A 27,973-nucleotide genomic window follows, 5' to 3' on the forward strand; every position below is an offset into this window, starting at 1 on the left:
ACCAAATCAGGCCCTTGAGCCCATCTAGCTCTGCCTGGCCAAAATGGCTCTCCAGGGTCCCAGGCAGGGAGTCTGGAGATGCCGTTGAAGCTGGGACCTTCTGCATGCCTAGCAGGTGTTCTGCCCTGCAGCTACAAAGGCCCTTCTTCCAGCCAAACACGCTCTCTCTGGGAGAGTTGTGATCTGCGGCTTGTTGTATGAGAGCTCTAGCTACCCATGAAAGTTGGACGCTTCAACAGCCAAGGTTCTACTTTGTTTTAGGGATTGTGTTCTAAAACTGCTTGGTTCTCTTCATCTTTTCAAAAGCTGCCTGGCGACCTTGGCTTGGTCTAGCTCAGCCCTGTCTCCTCTTGCTAGACCACCAAATTCATCCCAGATGTACAATTTCACCAATTTCGCCGTCAGTCTTAAGGAACTAGAAAAAGGCATGGAAGAAGTGTTGGCTCCCACTGACTGTCGACTGAGGCCAGACATCAGACACATGGAGAATGGAGAAATTGATCTGGCTAGCAAAGAGAAAGAGAGACTAGAAGAGAAGCAGAGAGCTGCTCATAAGGAACGTGCAGAAGATGAAGCTGAATGGAGAACAAGATGGTTTTATCAGGGCACCAATCCATACCTTGGGACTCCTGACTGGTTATACGCAGGAGGGTACTTTGACAGAAACTTCTTTGACTGTCCAGATATATACTGAAATCCTGAATGCAGCTGCTCCTTTGCCCAGGTTTGGCAGACTTTACTCCAGTGACTCTGGCACTGCCATGTCCAGAAACCATCCTTTTTCTAAAGCTAGATTTTAATGAAAATTATCAGTCATCGGTGAAGGAATTGTCACAATTTTGATTACCAAACTGTCTCCTCTCGCTGGCAGCAGTGGCTCTCCAGGGCTTTTAGACTCCAGAGTCTTTCTGCCACAAAGCCACAACCCCTCCCCTTTTTGATTCCTGTCTTAATAGAAAGGGGGGGGGTCTAAGTGGCAAAGCCAACTGCAGAGGACGAGCGCATGCCCCTCCACTCTATGAGAGACCTGTGCCACGTATGTGTGTGTGTCTTGGCAGAAGAGGTTGTTTCTTTCACGTGCCCACAGTCTTCTTCTTGCTGATGCACAGATGCAAAGGCCCCTCCTGGATGAGTTGGTGCTCCCTCAGGTCAAGGTTCTGCACAGCAGGGACAGAAAAAGGCAGCATTTCACAGAGGGGAAGAGCAGAACAAGGACAGGTCTTATGTACTGAGTTGAATAGGATCCAAACTGCAGCAGTCTGATTGGTCCTAGAACAATAGGATTCAGAATGCAGCAGTCTGATTGGTCCTAGAACAATAGGATTCAGAATGCAGCCGTCTGATTGGTCCTAGAACAATAGGATCCAGAATGCAGCCGTCTGATTGGTCCTAGAACAATAGGATTCAGAATGCAGCAGTCTGATTGGTCCTAGAACAATAGGATCCAGAATGCAGCCGTCTGATTGGTCCTAGAACAATAGGATTCAGAATGCAGCAGTCTGATTGGTCCTAGAACAATAGGATTCAGAATGCAGCAGTCTGATTGGTCCTAGAACAATAGGATTCAGAATGCAGCAGTCTGATTGGTCCTAGAACAATAGGATTCAGAATGCAGCAGTCTGATTGGTCCTAGAACAATAGGATTCAGAATGCAGCAGTCTGATTGGTCCTAGAACAATAGGATCCAGAATGCAGCCGTCTGATTGGTCCTAGAACAATAGGATCCAGAATGCAGTAGTCTGATTGGTCCAGAGGAGCCACCCAAACCAACTCCAGGTGGAAGTGAAGTCGCAACCTGATTGGCCTACAGGAGAATCCCGGAATTAGCCAATCATGTGGCACGCAACCATTGCGTAAATAATGTACATAAAGCAGACATTTCGGGGGAATTTCCATTCCTCACTACTATGAGCTGAATAAAGAGCATGAAATCCACATTCGACTCCAAGTATATTTCAGGGATTGGAGGGAAGGGCAAATTCCTACCTGGAATTGCCTGGCCAGTGGGTGACCGTTCTTCCGCAGAGACCTGGCATCCAGGCTCTTTTGGTAGGCGGCCAGCTGCTGCTGGTACTCTGCCTGCCTCAGCTCCTCCTGCACGAAACTCCTTAAACTCCTTGAGTGCCAGGCAAAGGCACTGGTGCTCACAGATTGACTCTGAGCAAGGAAGGTGCATAGAGAGAGAGGGGCATAGAGGCTGCCTGCAAAGTTGGTTTCATTTTATTAGCTTGAAACCCAACGCAGATCCCAGCACAAACTAAGAACAAGGCTGCATTGAAAAGCAAACAGGTCTGAAAGGCAGATCAGCAGCAGCAGCAGCAGCCCAGATGCATGAGGCAAAGGGATCCTTGTTTGCTGATAGGAAAGTGGGCTGCTGAACAACACCTATGCACTGCAGACACAGCCCTATGGGCACTAATGCAAGCAGACAGGGGTTGTATAAACACAGGACATCATCTCTCCCCCCACCATCACCCTCCTTGGGCGCTGGCTTTCCCTAGTAAGGCAGGCTCAATGCAGCTCACAACCTCCCAAAGTTAGGAAGCATATCAACATGGGATCATGGAGAGATACAGCTCTCCTGGGACACCCTCCCCACCACACAAATATATGGAGAAGGAGGAAGAGTGTGCTGGATGATATTATTCAGCAGCAGAGGGTAACTGGCCAGGCACCGCATCTTGCAGTCCAGGAAATTGGTCAGCCAGCGGTGGTGGCATTCAGAGCCAGCAGACAACAAAATGGATGAGACTTAACTGAGAGTTGAATCAAACAGGAACTGAACTGAACCAAAATGGCTGTGTGACTCTGCTTTTATAGTCACACTCATCTGGTGAGTAACTTACAGCAGGAACAGGTAGTTACACACACACACACACACAGCTCTGTCCACTCTAGGAAGTAAAGCATGTTGTAACTGACTGCACTGATGTAACACATCCTACAACAACAACCCTGTGAGGTAGGCTAGACTTAGAGGCAGCAACTGGCTGCCACCTCCATCCTCCCCTGCCCAAGGCAGTGGATGTCTCTGTATAATCCCCATTCCTGGGGGACATTGCAAGATTGGCTGGGTCCCTTGGGCCTGATCCTGCTGCAAAGCTCTTAGGATGCTGTGCTCCGATTTTTGGGCTTTCTCCTGACCCGCCCAGGAAGAAGCGGAGACCTGGGCCAGCCACAGAATGGGGACCAGTCTGGAGGGGAAGCAGACTTACTGTGGATCTTGAGCAATTCTTGTAGGTTGGGGAAAATGAGGGCCAGCTCATCCTGTTAAAGGAGTTTTTATTTATACATCCATTGGTAAAACAGGGCCACCAGACTATGCAGCGAGTGTAGGTGAGATACCTCCGTCGTAAATAGCTCTGTGCAAAGAGGGCAGAAGAAGAAGAAGAGCAGGTTGAGGCCGAATCCCAGCAGGGTCTGGAAAAGAGGCAGCTAAAGTGGGTTCTTTCAAAAAAGACTTGGGCTCTGCCTTACAAGGAGAGATGGATCCTGCTCTCCTCCTGAACTGGAAGCAAAGATCAGAGTGGCCACTGGTGGGGCGCCAAGGAGTTGCCTTGTCCAGTCAGACCATGGGTCCACCTGACCCAAAGTGACCTCCACGGCAGGTGGCTCTCCAGTGCGTCACGCAGGGGTCTCTCCTTCCCAGGCCTTCCTGGAGATGCTACTGCACTTGGGGTTCATGCAGGCAAGTCAAGTGCTCCACTGCTGACCTATGGCCACTCGCCAGCCTAGATACCAGGAAGCACCCAATGGCTCTGCTGGTTTTAGGGTGGCATGACTTGGCAGTCGAAACAGAAGGCTTTTTATCACAGGACAAGAAATCAGACCTCGACAACTTAAACGGCGGAAGAAGATTTTTTTGAAAAAATCCCTAAGCCCCGGGGTCACAATTTCAGAAAAAAAATCTGATGTTCGGCAATTCACTCAAAAATGGTGCCCAACGATTGCAAATGCTCCCCTGAAAGGTTTGGCGGCCGAAACAGAAGGCATTTTAACACAGGACAAGAAATCAGCCCTCGACAACTTCACTGGCGGTCACAATTTCAGAAAAAATCTTACTTTCGGCAATTCACTCAACGGTTGCAAATGCTCTGGTTAAACGTTTGCCGGTTGAAATAGAAGGCGTTTTATCACAGGACAAGAAATCAGACCTCGACAACTTCACCGGCGGGAAAATATTTTTTTGTAAAAATCCCTAAGCGTCTTAGGGATTTTTTGAAAAAAAAAAAATTCTGCCGATTAAGTTGTCCAGGTTTGATTTCTTGTCCTGTGATAAAAAGCCTTCTGTTTTAACCACCAAACCTTTCAGGGGAGCATTTGCAACCGTTGGGCGCCATTTTTGAGTGAATTGCCGAAAGTCAGATAAGTTTCTGAAATTGTGACCCTGGGGCTTAGGGATTTTTTGAAAAAAAAAAAATTATGCTGATTTCTTGTCCTATGATAAAAAGCCTTCTGTTTCGACTGCCAAAACATTCAAGGCAGCATTTGCAACCGTTGGGCACCATTTTTGAGTGAATTGCCGAAAGTCAGATTAGTTTCTGAAATTGTGACCCTGGGGCTTAGGGATTTTTTCAAAAAAATATTCCTCCGCTGGTTAAGTTGTCAAGAGGTGATTCCTTGTCCTGTGATAAGAAGCCTTCTGTTTCGACCGCCAAAACTTTCATGGGAGCATTTCCAACCGCTGGGCACCAGTTTTGAGTGAATTGCTGAAAGTCAGATTTTTTCTGAAATTGTGATCCCGGGGCTTAGGGATTTTTTCAAAAAAATATTCTTCCGCCGGATAAGTTGTCGAGGGCTGATTTCTTGTGCTGTGATAAAAAGCCTTCTGTTTCGACCGCCCAACCTTTCAGTGGAACATCTGCAACCGTTGGGCACCATTTTTGATTGAATTGCCGAAAGTCAGATTTTTTCTGAAATTGTGACCCTGGGGCTTAGGGATTTTTTTAAAAATTATTTTTCTGCCAGTTAAGTTGTCGAAGGCTGATTTCTTTTACTGTGATAAAAAGCCTTCTCTTTCGACCGCCAAATCTTTCAGGGGAGCATTTGCAACCGTTGGGCACCATTTTTGAGCGAATTGCCGAAAGTCAGATTTTTTCTGAAATTGTGACCCCGGGGCTTAGGGATTTTTGCAAAAAAAATTTTTTTCTGCCGCTTAAGCTTTCGAGGGCTGATTTCTATTCCTGTGATAAAAAGCCTTGTGTTTGGACCGCCAAACCTTTCAGCGGAACATCTGCAACCGTTGGGCACCGATTTTGATTGAATTGCCGAAAGTCAGTTTTTTTCTGAAATTGTGACCCTGGGGCTTAGGGATTTTTTTAAAAAATTATTTTTCTGCCAGTTAAGTTGTCGAGGGCTGATTTCTTGTCCTGTAATCAAAAGCTTTCTGTTTCGACCGCCCAACCTTTCAGTGGAACATCTGCAACCGTTGTGCACCATTTTTGATTGAATTGCCGAAAGTCAGATTTTTTCTGAAATTGTGGCCCCGGCCTTAGGGATTTTTTGAAAAAAATAAATTCTGCTGCTTAAGTTGTCGAGGTCTGATTTCTTGTCCTGTGATAAAAAGCCTTCTGTTTCGACCGCCAAACCTTTCAGGGGAGCATTTGCAACCCTTGGGCACCAGTTTTGAGTGAATTGCCGAAAGTCAGCTTTTTTAAGGAAATTGTGACCCCGGGACTTAGGGATTTTTTCAAAAAAATATTAATCTGCCGGTTAAGTTGTCGAGGGCTGATTTCTTGTGCTGTGATAAAAAGCCTTCTGTTTCGACCGCCAAACCTTTCAGGGGAGCATTTGCAACCATTGGGCACCATTTTTGAGTGAATTGCCGAAAGTTAGATTTTTTCTGAAATTGTGACCCCGGGGCTTAGGAATTTTTTGGAAAAAAAAAATTCTGCTGGTTAAGTTGTCGAGGGCTGATTTCTATTCCTGTGATAAAAAGCCTTCTGTTTCGACCGCCAAAACTTTCATGGGAGCATTTGCAACCGTTGGGCACCATTTTTGAGTGAATTGCCAAAAGTCAGATTTTTTCTGAAACTGTGACCCCGGGGCTTAGGGATTTTTTCAAAAAAATGTTCTTCCGCCGGATAAGTTGTCGAGGTCTGATTTCTTGTCCTGTGATAAAAAGCCTTCTGTTTCGACCGCCAAACCTTTCAGGGGAGCATTTGCAACCGTTGGGTACCATTTTTGAGTGAATTGCCAAAAGTCAGTTTTTTTCTGAAATTGTGACCCCGGGGCTTAGGGATTTAGTGAAAAAAAAAAAATTCTCCTGATTTCTTGTCCTGTGATAAAAAGCCTTCTGTTTCGACCGCCAAAACTTTCATGGGAGCATTTGCAACCGTTGGGCACCATTTTTGAGTCAATTGCCGAAAGCCACATTTTTTTCTGAAATTGTGGCCCCGGCCTTAGGGATTTTTTGAAAAAAAATATTTTGCCGGTTAATTTGTCAAGGTCTGATTTCTTGTCCTGTGATAAAAAGCCTTCTGTTTCAACCGCCAAAACCTTTAGGGGAGCATTTGCAACCATTGGGCACCATTTTTGAGTGAATTGCCGAAAGCCACATTTTTTTCTGAAACTGTGACCCCGGGGCTTAGGGAGTTTTTCAAAAAAATGTTCTTCCGCCGGATAAGTTGTCGAGGTCTGATTTCTTGTCCTGTGATCAAAAGCTTTCTGTTTCGACCGCCCAACCTTTCAGTGGAACATCTGCAACCGTTGGGCACCATTTTTGATTGAATTGCCGAAAGACAGATTTGTTTCTGAATTTTTTTCTGAAATTGTGGTTAGGGATTTTTTCAAAAAAATATTTTCCCGCTGTTGAAGTTGTCGAGTGCTGATTTCTATTACTGTGATAAAAAGCTTTCTGTTTCGATTGCCAAACCTTTCAGGGGATCATTTGCAACCGTTGGGCACCATTTTTGAGTGAATTGCTGAAAGTCAGATTTTTTTTCTGAAACTGTGGCCCCGGGCTTAGGGATTTTTTGGAAAAAAAAATTCTGCTGGTTAAGTTGTCGAGGTCTGATTTCTTGTCCTGTGATTAAAAGCCTTCTGTTTGGACCGCCAAACCTTTCAGCGGAACATCTGCAACCGTTGGGCACCGATTTTGATTGAATTGCCGAAAGTCAGATTTTTTTCTGAAATTGTGACCCTGGGGCTTAGGGATTTTTTGAAAAAATTATTTTTCTGCCAGTTAAGTTGTCGAGGGCTGATTTCTTGTCCTGTAATCAAAAGCTTTCTGTTTCGACCGCCCAACCTTTCAGTGGAACATCTGCAACCGTTGTGCACCATTTTTGATTGAATTGCCGAAAGTCAGATTTTTTCTGAAATTGTGGCCCCGGCCTTAGGGATTTTTTGAAAAAAATAAATTCTGCTGCTTAAGTTGTCGAGGTCTGATTTCTTGTCCTGTGATAAAAAGCCTTCTGTTTCGACCGCCAAACCTTTCAGGGGAGCATTTGCAACCCTTGGGCACCAGTTTTGAGTGAATTGCCGAAAGTCAGCTTTTTTAAGGAAATTGTGACCCCGGGACTTAGGGATTTTTTCAAAAAAATATTAATCTGCCGGTTAAGTTGTCGAGGGCTGATTTCTTGTGCTGTGATAAAAAGCCTTCTGTTTCGACCGCCAAACCTTTCAGGGGAGCATTTGCAACCGTTGGGCACCATTTTTGAGTGAATTGCCGAAAGTTAGATTTTTTCTGAAATTGTGACCCCGGGGCTTAGGAATTTTTTGGAAAAAAAAAATTCTGCTGGTTAAGTTGTCGAGGGCTGATTTCTATTCCTGTGATAAAAAGCCTTCTGTTTCGACCGCCAAAACTTTCATGGGAGCATTTGCAACCGTTGGGCACCATTTTTGAGTGAATTGCCAAAAGTCAGATTTTTTCTGAAACTGTGACCCCGGGGCTTAGGGATTTTTTCAAAAAAATGTTCTTCCGCCGGATAAGTTGTCGAGGTCTGATTTCTTGTCCTGTGATAAAAAGCCTTCTGTTTCGACCGCCAAACCTTTCAGGGGAGCATTTGCAACCGTTGGGTACCATTTTTGAGTGAATTGCCAAAAGTCAGTTTTTTTCTGAAATTGTGACCCCGGGGCTTAGGGATTTAGTGAAAAAAAAAAAATTCTCCTGATTTCTTGTCCTGTGATAAAAAGCCTTCTGTTTCGACCGCCAAAACTTTCATGGGAGCATTTGCAACCGTTGGGCACCATTTTTGAGTCAATTGCCGAAAGCCACATTTTTTTCTGAAATTGTGGCCCCGGCCTTAGGGATTTTTTGAAAAAAAATATTTTGCCGGTTAATTTGTCAAGGTCTGATTTCTTGTCCTGTGATAAAAAGCCTTCTGTTTCAACCGCCAAAACCTTTAGGGGAGCATTTGCAACCATTGGGCACCATTTTTGAGTGAATTGCCGAAAGCCACATTTTTTTCTGAAACTGTGACCCCGGGGCTTAGGGAGTTTTTCAAAAAAATGTTCTTCCGCCGGATAAGTTGTCGAGGTCTGATTTCTTGTCCTGTGATCAAAAGCTTTCTGTTTCGACCGCCCAACCTTTCAGTGGAACATCTGCAACCGTTGGGCACCATTTTTGATTGAATTGCCGAAAGACAGATTTGTTTCTGAATTTTTTTCTGAAATTGTGGTTAGGGATTTTTTCAAAAAAATATTTTCCCGCTGTTGAAGTTGTCGAGTGCTGATTTCTATTACTGTGATAAAAAGCTTTCTGTTTCGATTGCCAAACCTTTCAGGGGATCATTTGCAACCGTTGGGCACCATTTTTGAGTGAATTGCTGAAAGTCAGATTTTTTTTCTGAAACTGTGGCCCCGGGCTTAGGGATTTTTTGGAAAAAAAAATTCTGCTGGTTAAGTTGTCGAGGTCTGATTTCTTGTCCTGTGATTAAAAGCCTTCTGTTTGGACCGCCAAACCTTTCAGCGGAACATCTGCAACCGTTGGGCACCGATTTTGATTGAATTGCCGAAAGTCAGATTTTTTTTCTGAAATTGTGACCCTGGGGCTTAGGGATTTTTTGAAAAAATTATTTTTCTGCCAGTTAAGTTGTCGAGGGCTGATTTCTTGTCCTGTAATCAAAAGCTTTCTGTTTCGACCGCCCAACCTTTCAGTGGAACATCTGCAACCGTTGTGCACCATTTTTGATTGAATTGCCGAAAGTCAGATTTTTTCTGAAATTGTGGCCCCGGCCTTAGGGATTTTTTGAAAAAAATAAATTCTGCTGGTTAAGTTGTCGAGGTCTGATTTCTTGTCCTGTGATAAAAAGCCTTCTGTTTCGACCGCCAAACCTTTCAGGGGAGCATTTGCAACCCTTGGGCACCAGTTTTGAGTGAATTGCCGAAAGTCAGCTTTTTTAAGGAAATTGTGACCCCGGGACTTAGGGATTTTTTCAAAAAAATATTAATCTGCCGGTTAAGTTGTCGAGGGCTGATTTCTTGTGCTGTGATAAAAAGCCTTCTGTTTCGACCGCCAAACCTTTCAGGGGAGCATTTGCAACCGTTGGGCACCATTTTTGAGTGAATTGCCGAAAGTCAGATTTTTTTCTGAAATTGTGACCCCGGGGCTTAGGAATTTTTTGAAAAAAAAAAATTCTGCTGGTTAAGTTGTCGAGGGCTGATTTCTATTCCTGTGATAAAAAGCCTTCTGTTTCGACCGCCAAAACTTTCATGGGAGCATTTGCAACCGTTGGGCACCATTTTTGAGTGAATTGCCAAAAGTCAGATTTTTTCTGAAATTGTGACCCCGGGGCTTAGGGATTTTTTCAAAAAAATCTTCTTCCGCCGGTTAAGTTGTCGAGGTCTGATTTCTTGTCCTGTGATAAAAAGCCTTCTGTTTCAACCGCCAAACCTTTCAGGGGAGCATTTGCAACCGTTGGGCACCATTTTTGAGTGAATTGCCGAAAGTCAGATTTTTTCTGAAATTGTGACCCCGGGGCTTAGGGATTTTTTGAAAAAAAAAATTTCTGCCAGTTAAGTTGTCGAGGTCTGATTTCTTGTGCTGTGATAAAAAGCCTTCTGTTTCGACCGCCAAACCTGTCAGGGGAGCATTGGCAACCGTTGGGCACCATTTTTGAGTGAATTGCCGAAAGTCAGATTTTTTCTGAAATTGTGACCCCGGGGCTTAGGAATTTTTTGAAAAAAAAAAATTCTGCTGGTTAAGTTGTCGAGGGCTGATTTCTATTCCTGTGATAAAAAGCCTTCTGTTTCGACCGCCAAAACTTTCATGGGAGCATTTGCAACCGTTGGGCACCATTTTTGAGTGAATTGCCAAAAGTCAGATTTTTTCTGAAATTGTGACCCCGGGGCTTAGGGATTTTTTCAAAAAAATCTTCTTCCGCCGGTTAAGTTGTCGAGGTCTGATTTCTTGTCCTGTGATAAAAAGCCTTCTGTTTCAACCGCCAAACCTTTCAGGGGAGCATTTGCAACCGTTGGGCACCATTTTTGAGTGAATTGCCGAAAGTCAGATTTTTTCTGAAATTGTGACCCCGGGGCTTAGGGATTTTTTGAAAAAAAAAAATTCTGCCAGTTAAGTTGTCCAGGTCTGATTTCTTGTCCTGTGATAAAAAGCCTTCTGTTTCGACCGCCAAACCTTTCAGGGAGCATTGGCAACCGTTGGGCACCATTTTTGAGTGAATTCCCGAAAGTCATATTTTTTCTGCAATTGTGACCCCGGGGCTTAGGGATTTTTTGAGAAAAAAAAATTCTGTCGGTTAAGTTGTCCAGGTCTGATTTCTTGTCCTGTGATAAAAAGCCTTCTGTTTCGACCGCCAAACCTGTCAGGGGAGCATTGGCAACCGTTGGGCACCATTTTTGAGTGAATTGCCGAAAGTCAGATTTTTTCTGAAATTGTGACCCCGGGGCTTAGGGATTTTTTGAAAAAAAAAATTTCTGCCAGTTAAGTTGTCGAGGTCTGATTTATTGTCCTGTGATAGAAAGCCTTCTGTTTCGACCGCCAAACCTTTCAGGGGAGCATTTGCAACCGTTGGGCACCAATTTTGAGTGAATTGCCAAATGTCATATTTTTCTGAAATTGTGACCCCGGGGCTTAGGGATTTTTTCAAAAAAATCTTCTTCCACCGGTTAAGTTGTCGAGGTCTTATTTTTTGTCCTGTGATAAAAAGCCTTCTGTTTCGACCGCCAAACCTTTCAGGGGAGCATTTGCAACCATTGGGCACCTTTTTTGAGTGAATTGTCCAAAGGCAGATTTTTTCTGAAATTGTGACCCCGGTCCAAAAATAAAAATTTCTGCTTATTAAATTGTCGAGGGCTGATTTCTTGTCCTGTGATAAAAAGCCTTCTGTTTCGACCGCCAAACCTTTCAGGGGAGCATTTGCAACCATTGGGCACCCGTTTTGAGTGAATTGCCGAAAGTCATATTTTTTCTGAAATTGTGACCCCGGGGCTTAGGGATTTTTTGTAAAAAAAAATTCTGCCAGTTAAGTTGTTCATGGGAGCATGCCAGTTAAGTTGTCGAGGTCTGATTTCTTGTCCTGTGATAAAAAGCCTTCTGTTTCGACCGCCAAACCTTTCAGCATTTGCTGAAAGCATTTGCAACCGTTGGGTACCATTTTTGAGTGAATTGCCAAAAGTCAGTTTTTTTCTGAAATTGTGACCCCGGGGCTTAGGGATTTAGTGAAAAAAAAAAATTCTCCTGATTTCTTGTCCTGTGATAAAAAGCCTTCTGTTTCGACCGCCAAAACTTTCATGGGAGCATTTGCAACCGTTGGGCACCATTTTTGAGTCAATTGCCGAAAGCCACATTTTTTTCTGAAATTGTGGCCCCGGCCTTAGGGATTTTTTGAAAAAAAATATTTTGCCGGTTAATTTGTCAAGGTCTGATTTCTTGTCCTGTGATAAAAAGCCTTCTGTTTCAACCGCCAAAACCTTTAGGGGAGCATTTGCAACCATTGGGCACCATTTTTGAGTGAATTGCCGAAAGCCACATTTTTTTCTGAAACTGTGACCCCGGGGCTTAGGGAGTTTTTCAAAAAAATGTTCTTCCGCCGGATAAGTTGTCGAGGTCTGATTTCTTGTCCTGTGATCAAAAGCTTTCTGTTTCGACCGCCCAACCTTTCAGTGGAACATCTGCAACCGTTGGGCACCATTTTTGATTGAATTGCCGAAAGACAGATTTGTTTCTGAATTTTTTTCTGAAATTGTGGTTAGGGATTTTTTCAAAAAAATATTTTCTCGCTGTTGAAGTTGTTGAGTGCTGATTTCTATTACTGTGATGAAAAGCTTTCTGTTTCGATTGCCAAACCTTTCAGGGGTTCATTTGCAACCGTTGGGCACCATTTTTGAGTGAATTGCCGAAAGTCAGATTTTTTTCTGAAACTGTGGCCCCGGGCTTAGGGATTTTTTGAAAAAAAAAATTCTGCTGGTTAAGTTGTCGACGTCTGATTTCTTGTCCTGTGATAGAAAGCCTTCTGTTTCGACCGCCCAACCTTTCAGGGGAGCATTTGCAACCGTTGGGCACCAGTTTTGAGTGAACTGCCGAAAGTCAGATTTTTTCTGAAATTGTGACCCCGGGGCTTAGGGATTTTTTTAAAAAATATTTTTCTGCCAGTTAAGTTGTCGAGGGGTGATTTCTTGTCCTGTGACAAAAAGCCTTCTGTTTCGACCAACAAACCTTTCAGGGGAACATTTGCAACCGTTGGGCACCAGGTTTGAGTGAATTTCCGAAAGTCAGATTTTTTCTGAAATTGTGATCCCGGGGCTTAGGGATTTTTTCAAAAAAATATTTTTCTGCCAGTTAAGTTGTCGAGGGCTGATTTCTTGTCCTTTAAAAGAAAGCCTTCCGTTTCGACCGCCAAACCTTTCAGGGGAGCATTTGCGACCGCTGGGCACCATTTTTGAGTGAATTGCCGAAAGTCACATTTTTTCTAAAACTGTGAAACCGGGACTTAGGGACTTTTTTAAAAAAAAAATTCTGCTGTTTAAGTTGTCGAGGTCTGATTTCTTGTCCTGTGATAAAAAGCCTTCTGTTTCGGCCGCCAAAACTTTCAGGGGAGCATTTGCAACCCTTGGGTTCCAGTTTTGAGTGAATTGCCAAAAATCAAATTTTTTTCTGAAATTGTGATACCGGGGCTTAGGGATTTTTTCAAAAAAATATTTTCCCGCTGGTTAAGTTGTCGAGGGCTGATTTCTATTCCTGTGATAAAAAGCCTTCTGTTTCGACCGCCAAACCTTTCAGGGGAGCATTTGCAACCATTGGGCACCCGTTTTGAGTGAATTGCCGAAAGTCATATTTTTTCTGAAATTGTGACCCCGGGGCTTAGGGATTTTTTGTAAAAAAAAATTCTGCCAGTTAAGTTGTTCATGGGAGCATGCCAGTTAAGTTGTCGAGGTCTGATTTCTTGTCCTGTGATAAAAAGCCTTCTGTTTCGACCGCCAAACCTTTCAGCATTTGCTGAAAGCATTTGCAACCGTTGGGTACCATTTTTGAGTGAATTGCCAAAAGTCAGTTTTTTTCTGAAATTGTGACCCCGGGGCTTAGGGATTTAGTGAAAAAAAAAAAATTCTCCTGATTTCTTGTCCTGTGATAAAAAGCCTTCTGTTTCGACCGCCAAAACTTTCATGGGAGCATTTGCAACCGTTGGGCACCATTTTTGAGTCAATTGCCGAAAGCCACATTTTTTTCTGAAATTGTGGCCCCGGCCTTAGGGATTTTTTGAAAAAAAATATTTTGCCGGTTAATTTGTCAAGGTCTGATTTCTTGTCCTGTGATAAAAAGCCTTCTGTTTCAACCGCCAAAACCTTTAGGGGAGCATTTGCAACCATTGGGCACCATTTTTGAGTGAATTGCCGAAAGCCACATTTTTTTCTGAAACTGTGACCCCGGGGCTTAGGGAGTTTTTCAAAAAAATGTTCTTCCGCCGGATAAGTTGTCGAGGTCTGATTTCTTGTCCTGTGATCAAAAGCTTTCTGTTTCGACCGCCCAACCTTTCAGTGGAACATCTGCAACCGTTGGGCACCATTTTTGATTGAATTGCCGAAAGACAGATTTGTTTCTGAATTTTTTTCTGAAATTGTGGTTAGGGATTTTTTCAAAAAAATATTTTCTCGCTGTTGAAGTTGTTGAGTGCTGATTTCTATTACTGTGATGAAAAGCTTTCTGTTTCGATTGCCAAACCTTTCAGGGGATCATTTGCAACCGTTGGGCACCATTTTTGAGTGAATTGCCGAAAGTCAGATTTTTTTCTGAAACTGTGGCCCCGGGCTTAGGGATTTTTTGAAAAAAAAAATTCTGCTGGTTAAGTTGTCGAGGTCTGATTTCTTGTCCTGTGATAGAAAGCCTTCTGTTTCGACCGCCCAACCTTTCAGGGGAGCATTTGCAACCGTTGGGCACCAGTTTTGAGTGAACTGCCGAAAGTCAGATTTTTTCTGAAATTGTGACCCCGGGGCTTAGGGATTTTTTTAAAAAATATTTTTCTGCCAGTTAAGTTGTCGAGGGGTGATTTCTTGTCCTGTGACAAAAAGCCTTCTGTTTCGACCAACAAACCTTTCAGGGGAACATTTGCAACCGTTGGGCACCAGGTTTGAGTGAATTTCCGAAAGTCAGATTTTTTCTGAAATTGTGATCCCGGGGCTTAGGGATTTTTTCAAAAAAATATTTTTCTGCCAGTTAAGTTGTCGAGGGCTGATTTCTTGTCCTTTAAAAGAAAGCCTTCCGTTTCGACCGCCAAACCTTTCAGGGGAGCATTTGCGACCGCTGGGCACCATTTTTGAGTGAATTGCCGAAAGTCACATTTTTTCTAAAACTGTGAAACCGGGACTTAGGGACTTTTTTAAAAAAAAAATTCTGCTGTTTAAGTTGTCGAGGTCTGATTTCTTGTCCTGTGATAAAAAGCCTTCTGTTTCGGCCGCCAAAACTTTCAGGGGAGCATTTGCAACCCTTGGGTTCCAGTTTTGAGTGAATTGCCAAAAATCAAATTTTTTTCTGAAATTGTGATACCGGGGCTTAGGGATTTTTTCAAAAAAATATTTTCCCGCTGGTTAAGTTGTCGAGGGCTGATTTCTATTCCTGTGATAAAAAGCCTTCTGTTTTGATCGCCAAACCTTTCAGCGGAACATCTGCAACCGTTGGGCACCAATTTTGATTGAATTGCCGAAAGTCAGATTTTTTCTGAAATTGTGACCCCGGGGCTTAGGGATTTTTTCAAAAAAATATTTTTTTGCTGGTTAAGTTGTCCAGGTCTGATTTCTTCTCCTATGATAAAAAGCCTTCTGTTTCGACCGCCAAACCTTTCAGGGGAGCATTGGCAACCGTTGGGCACCATTTTTGAGTGAATTGCCGAAAGTCAGATTTTTTCTGAAATTGTGACCCCGGGGCTTAGGGATTTTTTGAAAAAAAAAATTTCTGCCAGTTAAGTTGTCGAGGTCTGATTTCTATTCCTGTGATAAAAAGCCTTCCGTTTCGACCGCCAAACCTTTGAGGGGAGCATTTGCGACCGCTGGGCACCATTTTTGAGTGAATTGCCGAAAGTCACATTTTTTCTAAAACTGTGAAAGCGGGACTTAGGGACTTTTTTTAAAAAAAAATTCTGCTGTTTAAGTTGTCGAGGTCTGATTTCTTGTCCTGTGATAAAAAGCCTTCTGTTTCGGCCGCCAAAACTTTCAGGGGAGCATTTGCAACCCTTGGGTTCCAGTTTTGAGTGAATTGCCAAAAATCAATTTTTTTTCTGAAATTGTGATACCGGGGCTTAGGGATTTTTTGAAAAAAAAAATTCTGCTCGTTAAGTTGTCGAGGTCTGATTTCTTGTCCTGTGATAAAAATCCTTCTGTTTCAACCGCCAAACCTTTCATGGGAGCATTTGCAACCGTTGGGCACAAGTTTTGAGTGAATTGCCAAAAGTCAGATTTTTTCTGAAATTGTGACCCCGGGGCTTAGGGATTTTTTCAAAAAAATATTTTCCCGCTGGTTAAGTTGTCGAGGGCTGATTTCTATTCCTGTGATAAAAAGCCTTCTGTTTTGATCGCCAAACCTTTCAGCGGAACATCTGCAACCGTTGGGCACCAATTTTGATTGAATTGCCGAAAGTCAGATTTTTTCTGAAATTGTGACCCCGGGGCTTAGGGATTTTTTCAAAAAAATCTTCTTCCGCCGGTTAAGTTGTCGAGGTCTGATTTCTTGTCCTGTGATAAAAAGCCTTCTGTTTCGACCGCCAAACCTTTCAGGGGAGCATTTGCAACCGTTGGGCACCATTTTTGAGTGAATTGCCGAAAGTCAGATTTTTTCTGAAATTGTGACCCCGGGGCTTAGGGATTTTTTCAAAAAAATATTTTTTTGCTGGTTAAGTTGTCCAGGTCTGATTTCTTCTCCTATGATAAAAAGCCTTCTGTTTCGACCGCCAAACCTTTCAGGGGAGCATTGGCAACCGTTGGGCACCATTTTTGAGTGAATTGCCGAAAGTGATATTTTTTTTCTGAAATTGTGACCCCGGGGCTTAGGGATTTTTTCAAAAAAATCTTCTTCCGCCGGTTAAGTTGTCGAGGTCTGATTTCTATTCCTGTGATAAAAAGCCTTCCGTTTCGACCGCCAAACCTTTGAGGGGAGCATTTGCGACCGCTGGGCACCATTTTTGAGTGAATTGCCGAAAGTCACATTTTTTCTAAAACTGTGAAAGCGGGACTTAGGGACTTTTTTTAAAAAAAAATTCTGCTGTTTAAGTTGTCGAGGTCTGATTTCTTGTCCTGTGATAAAAAGCCTTCTGTTTCGGCCGCCAAAACTTTCAGGGGAGCATTTGCAACCCTTGGGTTCCAGTTTTGAGTGAATTGCCAAAAATCAAATTTTTTTCTGAAATTGTGACCCCGGGGCTTAGGGATTTTTTGCAAAAAAATCTTCTTCCGACAGGTTAAGTTGTCGAGGTCTGATTTCTATTCCTGTGATAAAAAGCCTTCTGTTTCGACCGCCAAACCTTTCAGGGAGCATTGGCAACCGTTGGGCACCATTTTTGAGTGAATTCCCGAAAGTCATATTTTTTCTGCAATTGTGACCCCGGAGCTTAGGGATTTTTTGAAAAAAAAAATTTCTGTCGGTTAAGTTGTCCAGGTCTGATTCCTTGTACTCTGATAAAAAGCCTTGTGTTTCGACCGCCAAACCTTTCAGGGGAGCATTGGCAACCGTTGGGCACCATTTTTGAGTGAATTGCCGAAAGTCAGATTTTTTCTGAAATTGTGACCCCCCGGGGCTTAGGGATTTTTTGAAAAAAAAAAAAATTCTGCCAGTTAAGTTGTCCAGGTCTGATTTCTTGTCCTGTGATAAAAAGCCTTCTGTTTCGACCGCCAAACCTGTCAGGGGAGCATTGGCAACCGTTGGGCACCATTTTTGAGTGAATTGCCGAAAGTCAGATTTTTTCTGAAATTGTGACCCCGGGGCTTAGGGATTTTTTGAAAAAAAAAATTTCTGCCAGTTAAGTTGTCGAGGTCTGATTTATTGTCCTGTGATAGAAAGCCTTCTGTTTCGACCGCCAAACCTTTCAGGGAAGCATTTGCAACCGTTGGGCACCAATTTTGAGTGAATTGCCAAATGTCATATTTTTCTGAAATTGTGACCCCGGGGCTTAGGGATTTTTTCAAAAAAATCTTGTTCCACCGGTTAAGTTGTCGAGGTCTTATTTTTTGTCCTGTGATAAAAAGCCTTCTGTTTCGACCGCCAAACCTTTCAGGGGAGCATTTGCAACCATTGGGCACCTTTTTTGAGTGAATTGTCCAAAGGCAGATTTTTTCTGAAATTGTGACCCCGGTCCAAAAATAAAAATTTCTGCTTATTAAATTGTCGAGGGCTGATTTCTTGTCCTGTGATAAAAAGCCTTCTGTTTCGACCGCCAAACCTTTCAGGGGAGCATTGGCAACCGTTGGGCATCATTTTTGAGTGAATTGCCGAAAGTGATATTTTTTTTCTGAAATTGTGACCCCGGGGCTTAGGGATTTTTTGCAAAAAAATCTTCTTCCGACAGGTTAAGTTGTCGAGGTCTGATTTCTATTCCTGTGATAAAAAGCCTTCTGTTTCGACCGCCAAACCTTTCAGGGAGCATTGGCAACCGTTGGGCACCATTTTTGAGTGAATTCCCGAAAGTCATATTTTTTCTGAAATTGTGACCCCGGGGCTTAGGGATTTTTTCAAAAAAATCTTCTTCCGACAGGTTAAGTTGTCCAGGTCTGATTTCTTGTCCTGTGATAAAAAGCCTTCTGTTTCGACCGCCAAACCTTTCAGGGGAGCATTTGCAACCATTGGGCACCCGTTTTGAGTGAATTGCCGAAATTTTTTTTGCTGGTTAAGTTGTCGAAGGCTGATTTCTTGTCCTGTGATAAAAAGCCTTCTGTTTTGACCTCCAAACCTTTCAAGGGAGCATTTGCAACCGTTGGGCACCATTTTTGAGTGAATTGCCAAAAGTCAGGTTTTTTCTGAAATTGTGACCCCGGGGCTTGGGGATTTTTCCAAAAAATATTTTTCTGCCGGTTAAGTTGTCCAGGTCTGATTTCTTGTCCTGTGATAAAAAGCCTTGTGTTTTGACCGCCAAACCTTTCAGGGGAGCATTTGCAACCGTTGGGCACCAATTTTGAGTGAATTGCCGAATGTCATATTTTTCTGAAATTGTGACCCCAGGGCTTAGGGATTTTTTCAAAAAAATCTTCTTCCACCGGTTAAGTTGTCGAGGTCTGATTTATTGTCCTGTGATAAAAAGCCTTCTGTTTCGACCGCCAAATCTTTCAGGGGAGCATTTGCAACCGTTGGGCACCATTTTTGAGTGAATTGCCGAATGTCATATTTTTTCTGAAATTGTGACCCCGGGGCTTAGGGATTTTTTCAAAAAAATCTTCTTCCGACAGGTTAAGTTGTCCAGGTCTGATTTCTATTCCTGTGATAAAAAGCCTTCTGTTTCGACTGCCAAACCTTTCAGGGGAGCATTTGCAACCGTTGGGCACCATTTTTGAATGAATTCCCGAAAGTCATATTTTTTCTGCAATTGTGACCCCGGGGCTTAGGGATTTTTTGAAAAAAAAAAATTCTGCCAGTTAAGTTGTCGAGGTCTGATTTCTTGTCCTGTGATAAAAAGCCTTCTGTTTCGACCGCCAAACCTTTCAGGGGAGCATTTGCAACCCTTGGGCACCCGTTTTGAGTGAATTGCCGAAAGTCAGATTTTTTCTGAAATTGTGACCCCGGGGCTTAGGAATTTTTTGAAAAAAAAAAAATTCTGCCGGTTAAGTTGTCCAGGTCTGATTTCTTGTCCTGTGATAAAAAGCCTTGTGTTTCGACCGCCAAACCTTTCAGGGGAGCATTTGCAACCGCTGGGCACCATTTTTGAGTGAATTGCCGAATGTCATATTTTTTCTGAAATTGTGACCCCGGGGCTTAGGAATTTTTTGAAAAAAAAAAAATTCTGCCAGTTAAGTTGTCGAGGTCTGATTTCTTGTCCTGTGATAAAAAGCCTTCTGTTTCGACCGCCAAACCTTTCAGGGGAGCATTGGCAACCGTTGGGCACCATTTTTGAGTGAATTGCCGAATGTCATATTTTTTCTGAAATTGTGACCCCGGGGCTTAGAGATTTTTTCAAAAAAATCTTCTTCCGCCGGTTAAGTTGTCGAGGTCTGATTTCTATTCCTGTGATAAAAAGCCTTGTGTTTCGACCGCCAAACCTTTCAGGGGAGCATTGGCAACCGTTGGGCACCATTTTTGAGTGAATTGCCGAATGTCATATTTTTTCTGAAATTGTGACCCCGGGGCTTAGAGATTTTTTCAAAAAAATCTTCTTCCGCCGGTTAAGTTGTCGAGGTCTGATTTCTATTCCTGTGATAAAAAGCCTTGTGTTTCGACCGCCAAACCTTTCAGGGGAGCATTTGCAACCGTTGGGCACCAGTTTTGAGTGAATTGCCGAAAGTCAGATTTTTTCTGAAATTGTGACCCCGGGGCTTAGGGATTTTTTCAAAAAAATCTTCTTCCGACAGGTTAAGTTGTCCAGGTCTGATTTCTATTCCTGTGATAAAAAGCCTTCTGTTTCGACTGCCAAACCTTTCAGGGGAGCATTTGCAACCGTTGGGCACCATTTTTGAATGAATTCCCGAAAGTCATATTTTTTCTGCAATTGTGACCCCGGGGCTTAGGGATTTTTTGAAAAAAAAAAATTCTGCCAGTTAAGTTGTCGAGGTCTGATTTCTTGTCCTGTGATAAAAAGCCTTCTGTTTCGACCGCCAAACCTTTCAGGGGAGCATTTGCAACCCTTGGGCACCCGTTTTGAGTGAATTGCCGAAAGTCAGATTTTTTCTGAAATTGTGACCCCGGGGCTTAGGAATTTTTTGAAAAAAAAAAAATTCTGCCGGTTAAGTTGTCCAGGTCTGATTTCTTGTCCTGTGATAAAAAGCCTTGTGTTTCGACCGCCAAACCTTTCAGAGGAGCATTTGCAACCGCTGGGCACCATTTTTGAGTGAATTGCCGAATGTCATATTTTTTCTGAAATTGTAACCCCGGGGCTTAGGGATTTTTTGAAAAAAAAAAATTCTGCCAGTTAAGTTGTCGAGGTCTGATTTCTTGTCCTGTGATAAAAAGCCTTCTGTTTTGACCGCCAAACCTTTCAGGGGAGCATTTGCAACCGTTGGGCACCCGTTTTGAGTGAATTCCCGAAAGTCATATTTTTTCTGAAATTGTGACCCCGGGGCTTAGGGATTTTTTCAAAAAAATCTTCTTCCGCCGGTTAAGTTGTTGAGGTCTGATTTCTTGTCCTGTGACAAAAAGCCTTCTGTTTCTACTGCCAAACCTTTCAGGGGAGCATTTGCAACCATTGGGTACCATTTTTGAGTGAATTGCTGAAAGTCAGATTTTTTTCTGAAATTGTGACTGGGTGCCATACTGCAGGGGGTGCCCAAACAATGCTTTGGAACAGAGAACAAGAGGCAGTAGTGGGCTGGAGGCAGGGGGGGTGTTGCACAGGGCGGTACTGGAGTTTTGGAGCCCAAAGTCCGCCACTGCCATTCTGGGTCTCGTTTGGAGAAAAATTCTCTCCTGGCCATTTTCGAGAACTCCAAAGTTCCAGGCTACCCTTGGGAGGGAGAAGGAAAGAGATTATGGCTCTTCTGTGGAAGAAGGGAGAAGCAGGGGTCTCAAGTCTGTGCTATAGGTCTCCAGCCCTTGATCTGGGGGCTCTCTTGGAGTTCGGCATTTTAACAGGGGAAGAAAGAAGACATGTATTTTCCTTGTTGCATCACTGATAGATGAACACTTTCAGTTTGGGGTGCGGGAGGTTATTTATATATGCTATTACTGTGGCCTGTGTTTCATTAGCCCAAAAATGGAAGACAAGTAAAGTCCCTACTAAAAGTGATGGAATATGTGCAGCTTGCAGACTTAACATATAGAAAAAGAGAACAAGAAGAACATATGTTTAAAAAAGATTGGAAAATGTTTATTAAATATATGGGTGAAAATTGTGTACATATGAAAACGTTGGCAGCATTAAGATAAATTCAACAGTGTAAATCAATTTTCATAGATGTAACAATGGAATACTGAATGGTTTAGTTTAAGCAAAATATGCAGGGATTTATAGTATGTAAAACGAACCATGGAAAGAGAAGGGAAGTCATTGATATTTTAAGGTTGTTTAAATGAATATTCTAAAATGTAAAACAGAAAAACTTAATAAAAAATATACCAAAAGGGGGGGGGGGAGGTCAAATAACCAAGGAGCTTCTTTAAAAACTAGGCATGTGGCAGGGGCATGAATCTTCATGATGTCTCCCCCCTTTCCCATGATTTTACCTTCTGCGAAACCAGCAGCACATTATGCAACAGGTCTGAAAATATCCAGAACAGAAGTGATCTGATCTTCAACCAACTGGGCTTTCAACTGACCCAGGGATCCTTTCAAACAACTCACCTGGCCTCCTAGGAAACAAAACATTCTGCAGGATTCCACAGCTGGTTGTGAGGTCAGAGCCTGGCAAGGACTGGAGCCAATGGGCTCTGGGCTCCAGGAACACTCTGCCACACCCACTCCAATGGGCTCTGGGCTCCAGGAACACTCTGCCACACCCACACCAATGGGCTCTGGGCTCCAGGAACGCTCTCTCTGCCACACCCGTCACCTGGACAATTCAGGCAGCTGCCAAGCGTCTGGCCCCGCCCTGCATTGACCCCCAAAGCAGAAGGCTCAGGCAGCTGAAACCCCTGAAACCCCAATCTTCCCAATTTTGCACCCCTCTGGAGAATCGAAGGAAATAACGCAGGCCATGACTGTGATCCAGTTTCTGGCACCTCTTTAAAACTCTCTCCAAATGATCTTCACAATAACTCTGTGAGGTTGGCTAGGCTAAGAGCCCAAAACCTGGTCCAAGGTCACCCAAGGAGCTTTATAGCCAAGAGTTTTGAACCCTGGACACCTGGGTCCTAGTCCAGTCTGGACACTGCAGTACAGTGGTGCCCCGCAAGACGAATGCCTCGCAAGACGAAAAACTCACTAGACGAAAGAGTGTTCCGTTTTTTGAGGTGCTTCGCAAGACGAATTTCCCTATGGGCTTGCTTCGCAAGACGTTTCGTCTTGCGAGTTCTTGCGAGTTTGTTTCCTTTTTCTTAAAGCCGCTAAGCCGTTAATAGCCACTAAGCCGCTAAGCAGTTAATAGCCGCTAAGCCGCTAATAGCCGTGCTTCGCAAGACGAAAGAAACGCAAGACGAAGAGACTCGCGGAACGGATTAATTTTGTCTTGCGAGGCACCACTGTACATTAACAACATGGATGGCTTTAAAGGAGGATCAGACTGAAGGAGAAGGCAAATCATGGCTACTAGCCATGGCTGCAATATTTGCATTCACAATCAGAATTAGCAAGGCTTTGGAACAGGGCTGGCCCAAAATATTTTGGCACCTGAGGTGAACCATGAATTGGCACCACCTACCCACCCCTAGGGACGCGGGTGGCGCTGTGGGTAAAAGCCTCAGCGCCTAGGGCTTGCCGATCGAAAGGTCGGCGGTTCGAATCCCTGCGGCGGGGTGCGCTCCCGCTGCTCGGTCCCAGCGCCTGCCAACCTAGCAGTTCGAAAGCACCCCCGGGTGCAAGTAGATAAATAGGGACCACTTACTGGTGGGAAGGTAAACGGCGTTTCCGTGTGCTGCGCTGGCTCGCCAGATGCAGCTTTGTCACGCTGGCCACGTGACCCGGAAGTGTCTCCGGACAGCGCTGGCCCCCGGCCTCTTGAGTGAGATGGGCGCACAACCCCAGAGTCTGTCAAGACTGGCCCGTACGGGCAGGGGTACCTTTACCTTTACCTTTTACCCACCCCTATTTGTGGAGGGGATGGTATGGAAGAAATTTGGCTTCATTTGAAAAGTGTACAAACCCAGGCTTTTAAACACAACACCGTAGTCTCCACACAATGAAGCCTGCAAAAAAAAAGTTGTAGTGTTTTGTGCCCTTTGGAACTTGAGCTTACCTGCTTTTAGCATTCCAGTTCTGGTACCAAGGAAGTTTGTGCAAGCTCAGTGTTGTTCCCACCCCCCACCTCCGCCTGCCCAACACTCTCAGGTGCCAGGTTCGAATTCCAGCTTCTTCTTTTTTTAAAAAATGATATTTATTCAAAATTTCCAGATACAAAAACATTAAAAACATAAAGAACAAAAAACAGAGGGGGAAAAAACAAAAACAGAAAAAAGAAAAAAAGGAGAAAAAAGTGTTATAGACTCAAAATAGCTTCATTTCATTATCTTGTGTCTTAGACCTCATACCTCCCTTTTTGTATTCCAATTTAATCATTATTTCAGCAAATTCTTCCCATATCTATCAAAAAAATAGTTTATCTTAACAATCTATCTCAAATTTATCAATATTATTTTTAACTTTATCTTTACTTTCCGAACCATAAGCCTTAAAATTTATAATTTAAATTGTATTTATACTTATTGCCTTCAAGTCTTTCTGCTAAAGCCAATTATTTCCTTTCCGCCTCAATCTATTATTTCATTAATATTACTCAGAAATAACCAAATATATAAAAGAAAGTTCTCTTCTAATTTTGTCCATCGTCCCTTTCTTCCTGGTTTCGGGTTGCGTCCGTCCCTTCTTCCCTTTAAGTCTTAACTTTCAGTCCAGTGTTCTAATGTCTGACATTAGAACACCGAATTCCAGTTTCTTTGTAAAGCTCACATGGTCACTTTGAGCCAATTACAACCTCTCAGCCTAACCCACCTCACCAGATCGTTGTGAGAAGAAATTGTGCAAAGGAAGGGATAATGTGTAATACCTTTATCTTCAACAGATAAATGAAATATTTTTTTAATTTCTAGAGTTGGAAAAATCTGAGCCTAGCATGCAAAATCCTAGCCCTTGCATTGCATGGTGCCTTGCAGCCTACACACATTAAGACACACATTAATTAACCCTAAAATTAATTTTACAAAGACCCAGGGAAGGCAGCAAAGTCTGCCATCCTTTGCACACTCACCTGTGAGTAAGCCCAGCTGAGCATAGTGTGACTGACTTCTGAGTAAACATGCATAGGTTTCTGCTGCGAATCCTACAGACTGATTGACATGAAGCAACCAAGCAGAGCAAACACAGAAAGGAAAGGTTAAAAATCAGCACCAAGCAACCAAAAACAATTTTTAAAAATAAAAATGCTTGTGCCATCCCCAAATCTCCCGCATGAGGCATGAGTCAGAAAAAATGAAATGCATTCAGAGGCTCCTCACTAGGCCAGAGGAACATCACCTGGCTGTGGGGTGTGAAGGCCACTTCCTGCAAGGCCCTTTCCACCTGGCCTAGGGGGTGATGCCGAGACTCACCAGCCCCACTGAAGAGGCTCCTCATGAGGCTGGAGGAAGACAAACTTTCCCTTTGCTAGGCTTCTCTCCTGCTATTAAAAGCAAGCAGCAAATTATTATTAAATGGCCTTGGTCCAGTATACCTGAAGGAGCATCTCCACTCCCATTGTTCTACCCAGACACTGAGGTCCAGCGCCGAGGGCCTTTTGGCAGTTCCCTCCCTGCAAGAAGTGAGGTTACAGGGAACCAGGCAGAGGGCCTTGTCGGTGGTGGCGCCCACCCTGTGGAACACCCTCCCACCAGATGTCAAAGAGAACAACAACTAGCAGACTTTTAGAAGACATCTGAAGGCAGCCCTGTTTAGGGAAGCTTTTAATGCTTGATGTATTACTGTATTTTAATATTTGGTTGGAAGATGGGTGGGGTATAAATAAATTATTATTATTATTATTATTATCAGCTTGCAGCAAAACGTGGTAAGAAGCAGGCTGTATTAGAAGCCTCTGTAGCAGTCTAGGGTGGCCATCTTGAGGTAGTGAAAGCATGTGACGGCTTCCCAACTTCTCCTTTCTCTTCTTTTGACAAAAGGGGGGAAGGACAAGACAGTATATGATTTTGGGTGGCAATTGGCAGCCACCTTTTTCTGAAGCCACAGGAACCACCAGTTATGATAGCCGATATTCTGGCCAGCCAGGGAAATGGGGATTGACAGCAGCCCACCCAAAGAAATCACAGCATCCACAACCAGTTTCTGAGCCAGGAGGAAACACTGGATGTAAATGGAAGCAAACACACATTGCTTCCAGTTTGAAGTATTGATATCTCACCTTGGAGACCTGGTTGAAATGCTACAGCTGTTGGGGCTTAGTTTAAACTGGCAGGCACCTAAGTCCTTCACCAGTTATAGCCCATTGGGGTTTTCCTTCCTATAGCTAGGAGGATGTACAATCAACACAACATTCAGTGCTAAACCAATCTAATTAACAATTGACTATTGTATTTGATTAATGTGGAGCAGCGAAAGCATGGGTTCCTCTTCAAAGCATGCATATGCACCATTTGCATGAACCTTACAGACGGGTGTTTTCCGCTTCCCAGTGTCCACAAAACACATCTACTTGTGCTATTGGAAGTGAAGCCAAGGAGCACACCCAGATAGTCATAGAATCATAGAATCATAGAGTTGGAAGAGACCACAAGGGCCAATGAGTCCAACCCCCTGCCAAGCAGGAAACACCATCAGAGCACTCCTGACATATGGTTGTCAAGCCTCTGCTTAAAGACCTCCAAAGAAGGAGACTCCACTGTCAAACAGCTCTTACTGTCAGGAAGTTCTTCCTAATGTTTAGGTGGAATCTTTTTTCTTGTAGTTTGGAACCATTGCTCCGTGTCCGCTTCTCTGGAGCAGCAGAAAACAACCTTTCTCCCTCCTCTATGTGACATCCTTTTATATATTTGAACATGGCTATCATATCACCCCTTAACCTCCTCTTCTCCAGGCTAAACATGCCCAGCTCCCTTAGCCGTTCCTCGTAAGGCATCGTTTCCAGGCCTTTGACCATTTTGGTTGCCCTCCTCTGGACACGTTCCAGTTTGTCAGTGTCCTTCTTGAACTGTGGTGCCCAGAACTGGACACAGTACTCCAGGTGAGGTCTGACCAGAGCAGAATACAGTGGCACTATTACTTCCCTGGATCTAGATGCTATACTCCTATTGATGCAGCCCAGAATTGCATTGGTTTTTTTAGCTGCCGCGTCACACTGTTGGCTGATGTCAAGTTTGCGGTCAACCAAGACTCCTAGGTCCTTTTCACATGTACTGCTCTCAAGCCAGGTGTCACCCATCTTGTATTTGTGCCTCTCATTTTTTTTGCCCAAGTGCAATACTTTACATTTCTCCCTGTTAAAATTCATCTTGTTTGTTTTGGCCCAGTTCTCTAATCTGTCAAGGTCGTTTTGAAGTGAGATCCTGTCCTCTGGGGTGTTAGCCACCCCTCCCAGTTTGGTGTCATCTGCAAATTTGATCAGGATGCCCTTGAGTCCATCATCCAAATCGTTGATAAAGATGTTGAATAAGACCGGGCCCAAGACAGAACCCTGTGACACCCCACTAGTCACTCTTCTCCAGGATGAAGAGGAACCATTGATGAGCACCCTTTGGGTTCGGTCAGTCAGCCAGTTACAAATCCACTGAGTGGTAGCATAGTCAAGTCCGCATTTTACCAGCTTCTTTACAAGAATATCATGGGGCACCTTGTCAAATGCCTTGCTGAAATGTCATCTAGATTTAACATGTAAATGACAACACATTTACCCACAAGAGGTCAAACCCGATCACATTCATAAAGATGTAACATCAGTGACATTTCCTGAGTTCATTTGCCAGGGGAACAAGAGAAACCAAGCTGAAGTTTTGCAGAGTGTGTTATCATTTCATCTCACAAGATTTATATGCAACTTGAATGTCATAAAACTTCAAAGTGGTTTTAAAAAAGAATAAAACAATAAATTTACCAATAGGTAAAGGTAAAGGTACCCCTGCCCATACGGGCCAGTCTTGACAGACTCTGGGGTTGTGCGCCCATCTCACTTAAGAGGCCAGGGGCCAGCGCTGTCCGGAGACACTTCCGGGTCACGTGGCCAGCGTGACATCGCTGCTCTGGCGAGCCAGAGTCGCACACGGAAACGCCCTTTACCTTCCCGCTGGTAAGCGGTCCCTATTTATCTACTTGCACCCGGAGGTGCTTTTGAACTGCTAGGTTGGCAGGCGCTGGGACCGAGCAGCGGGAGCGCACCCCGCCGCAGGGATTCGAACCGCCGACCTTTCGATCGGCAAGTCCTAGGCGCTGAGGCTTTAACCCACAGCGCCACCTGCGTCCCTCACCAGTAGGTAAAAGCAACTATTTAAAACATTTTAAAATAATAACTAAAACCAATGAAGCTAAAAACCAAATCAAAATATGCTTGTCTAGTATTCTTAGTGAAAACTCAATGCAAAGTCATTGTAGTGTTTTTTTTTATAGAAAACCAAAGAACGTTCCCTTGAAGAGATTTACTGATTTGCTGAGTGTATTCGTTCACAGAATAGAACTCTCAAAAACCTTCCCAGTCAGAAACAGGTCACTACCCAGCTTTTTCGAAGTATCTGGTTAATATGCTATAGCAGTGATCCTCTCCATTACAAGGTGGAATTTATTCCGACAATTTAAACAAGTCTGTTTCCCTTGCTCTTTCAGCTGTT

General features: G+C 43.6%; 1 protein-coding gene across 11 annotated transcripts in view; it reads right to left on the bottom strand.

Moving 5' to 3' along the window:
- LOC307199533 (rho guanine nucleotide exchange factor 12-like) overlaps positions 1–21,846 on the bottom strand; it is a 109,908-nt gene extending 88,062 nt beyond the window's left edge. For 5 of the 11 annotated variants that reach the window (XR_013831991.1, XR_013831992.1, XR_013831993.1 and 2 more), the window contains exons 1-2: positions 21,740–21,846; positions 3,216–3,362 (exon numbers count right to left, since the gene is read on the bottom strand). Coding sequence is in view for 1 of the 11 variants with exons in the window: in XM_079947496.1 (XP_079803622.1) it covers positions 1,074–1,157; positions 1,987–2,157; positions 3,216–3,266 (306 nt within the window). In the remaining 10 variants the exon portion in view is untranslated. Of the gene's footprint in view, positions 1–78; positions 1,158–1,986; positions 2,158–3,215; positions 3,363–21,739 lie in introns of those variants that run through there. The other 6 variants (XR_013831994.1, XR_013831995.1, XR_013831997.1 and 3 more) reach the window with 3 other exon arrangements.
- Between the last annotated feature and the right edge of the window lie 6,127 nt (positions 21,847–27,973).

This window comes from Podarcis cretensis (assembly GCF_951804945.1).
Source record: "Podarcis cretensis genome assembly, chromosome: 12".
Lineage (NCBI taxonomy): Eukaryota > Metazoa > Chordata > Lepidosauria > Squamata > Lacertidae > Podarcis > Podarcis cretensis.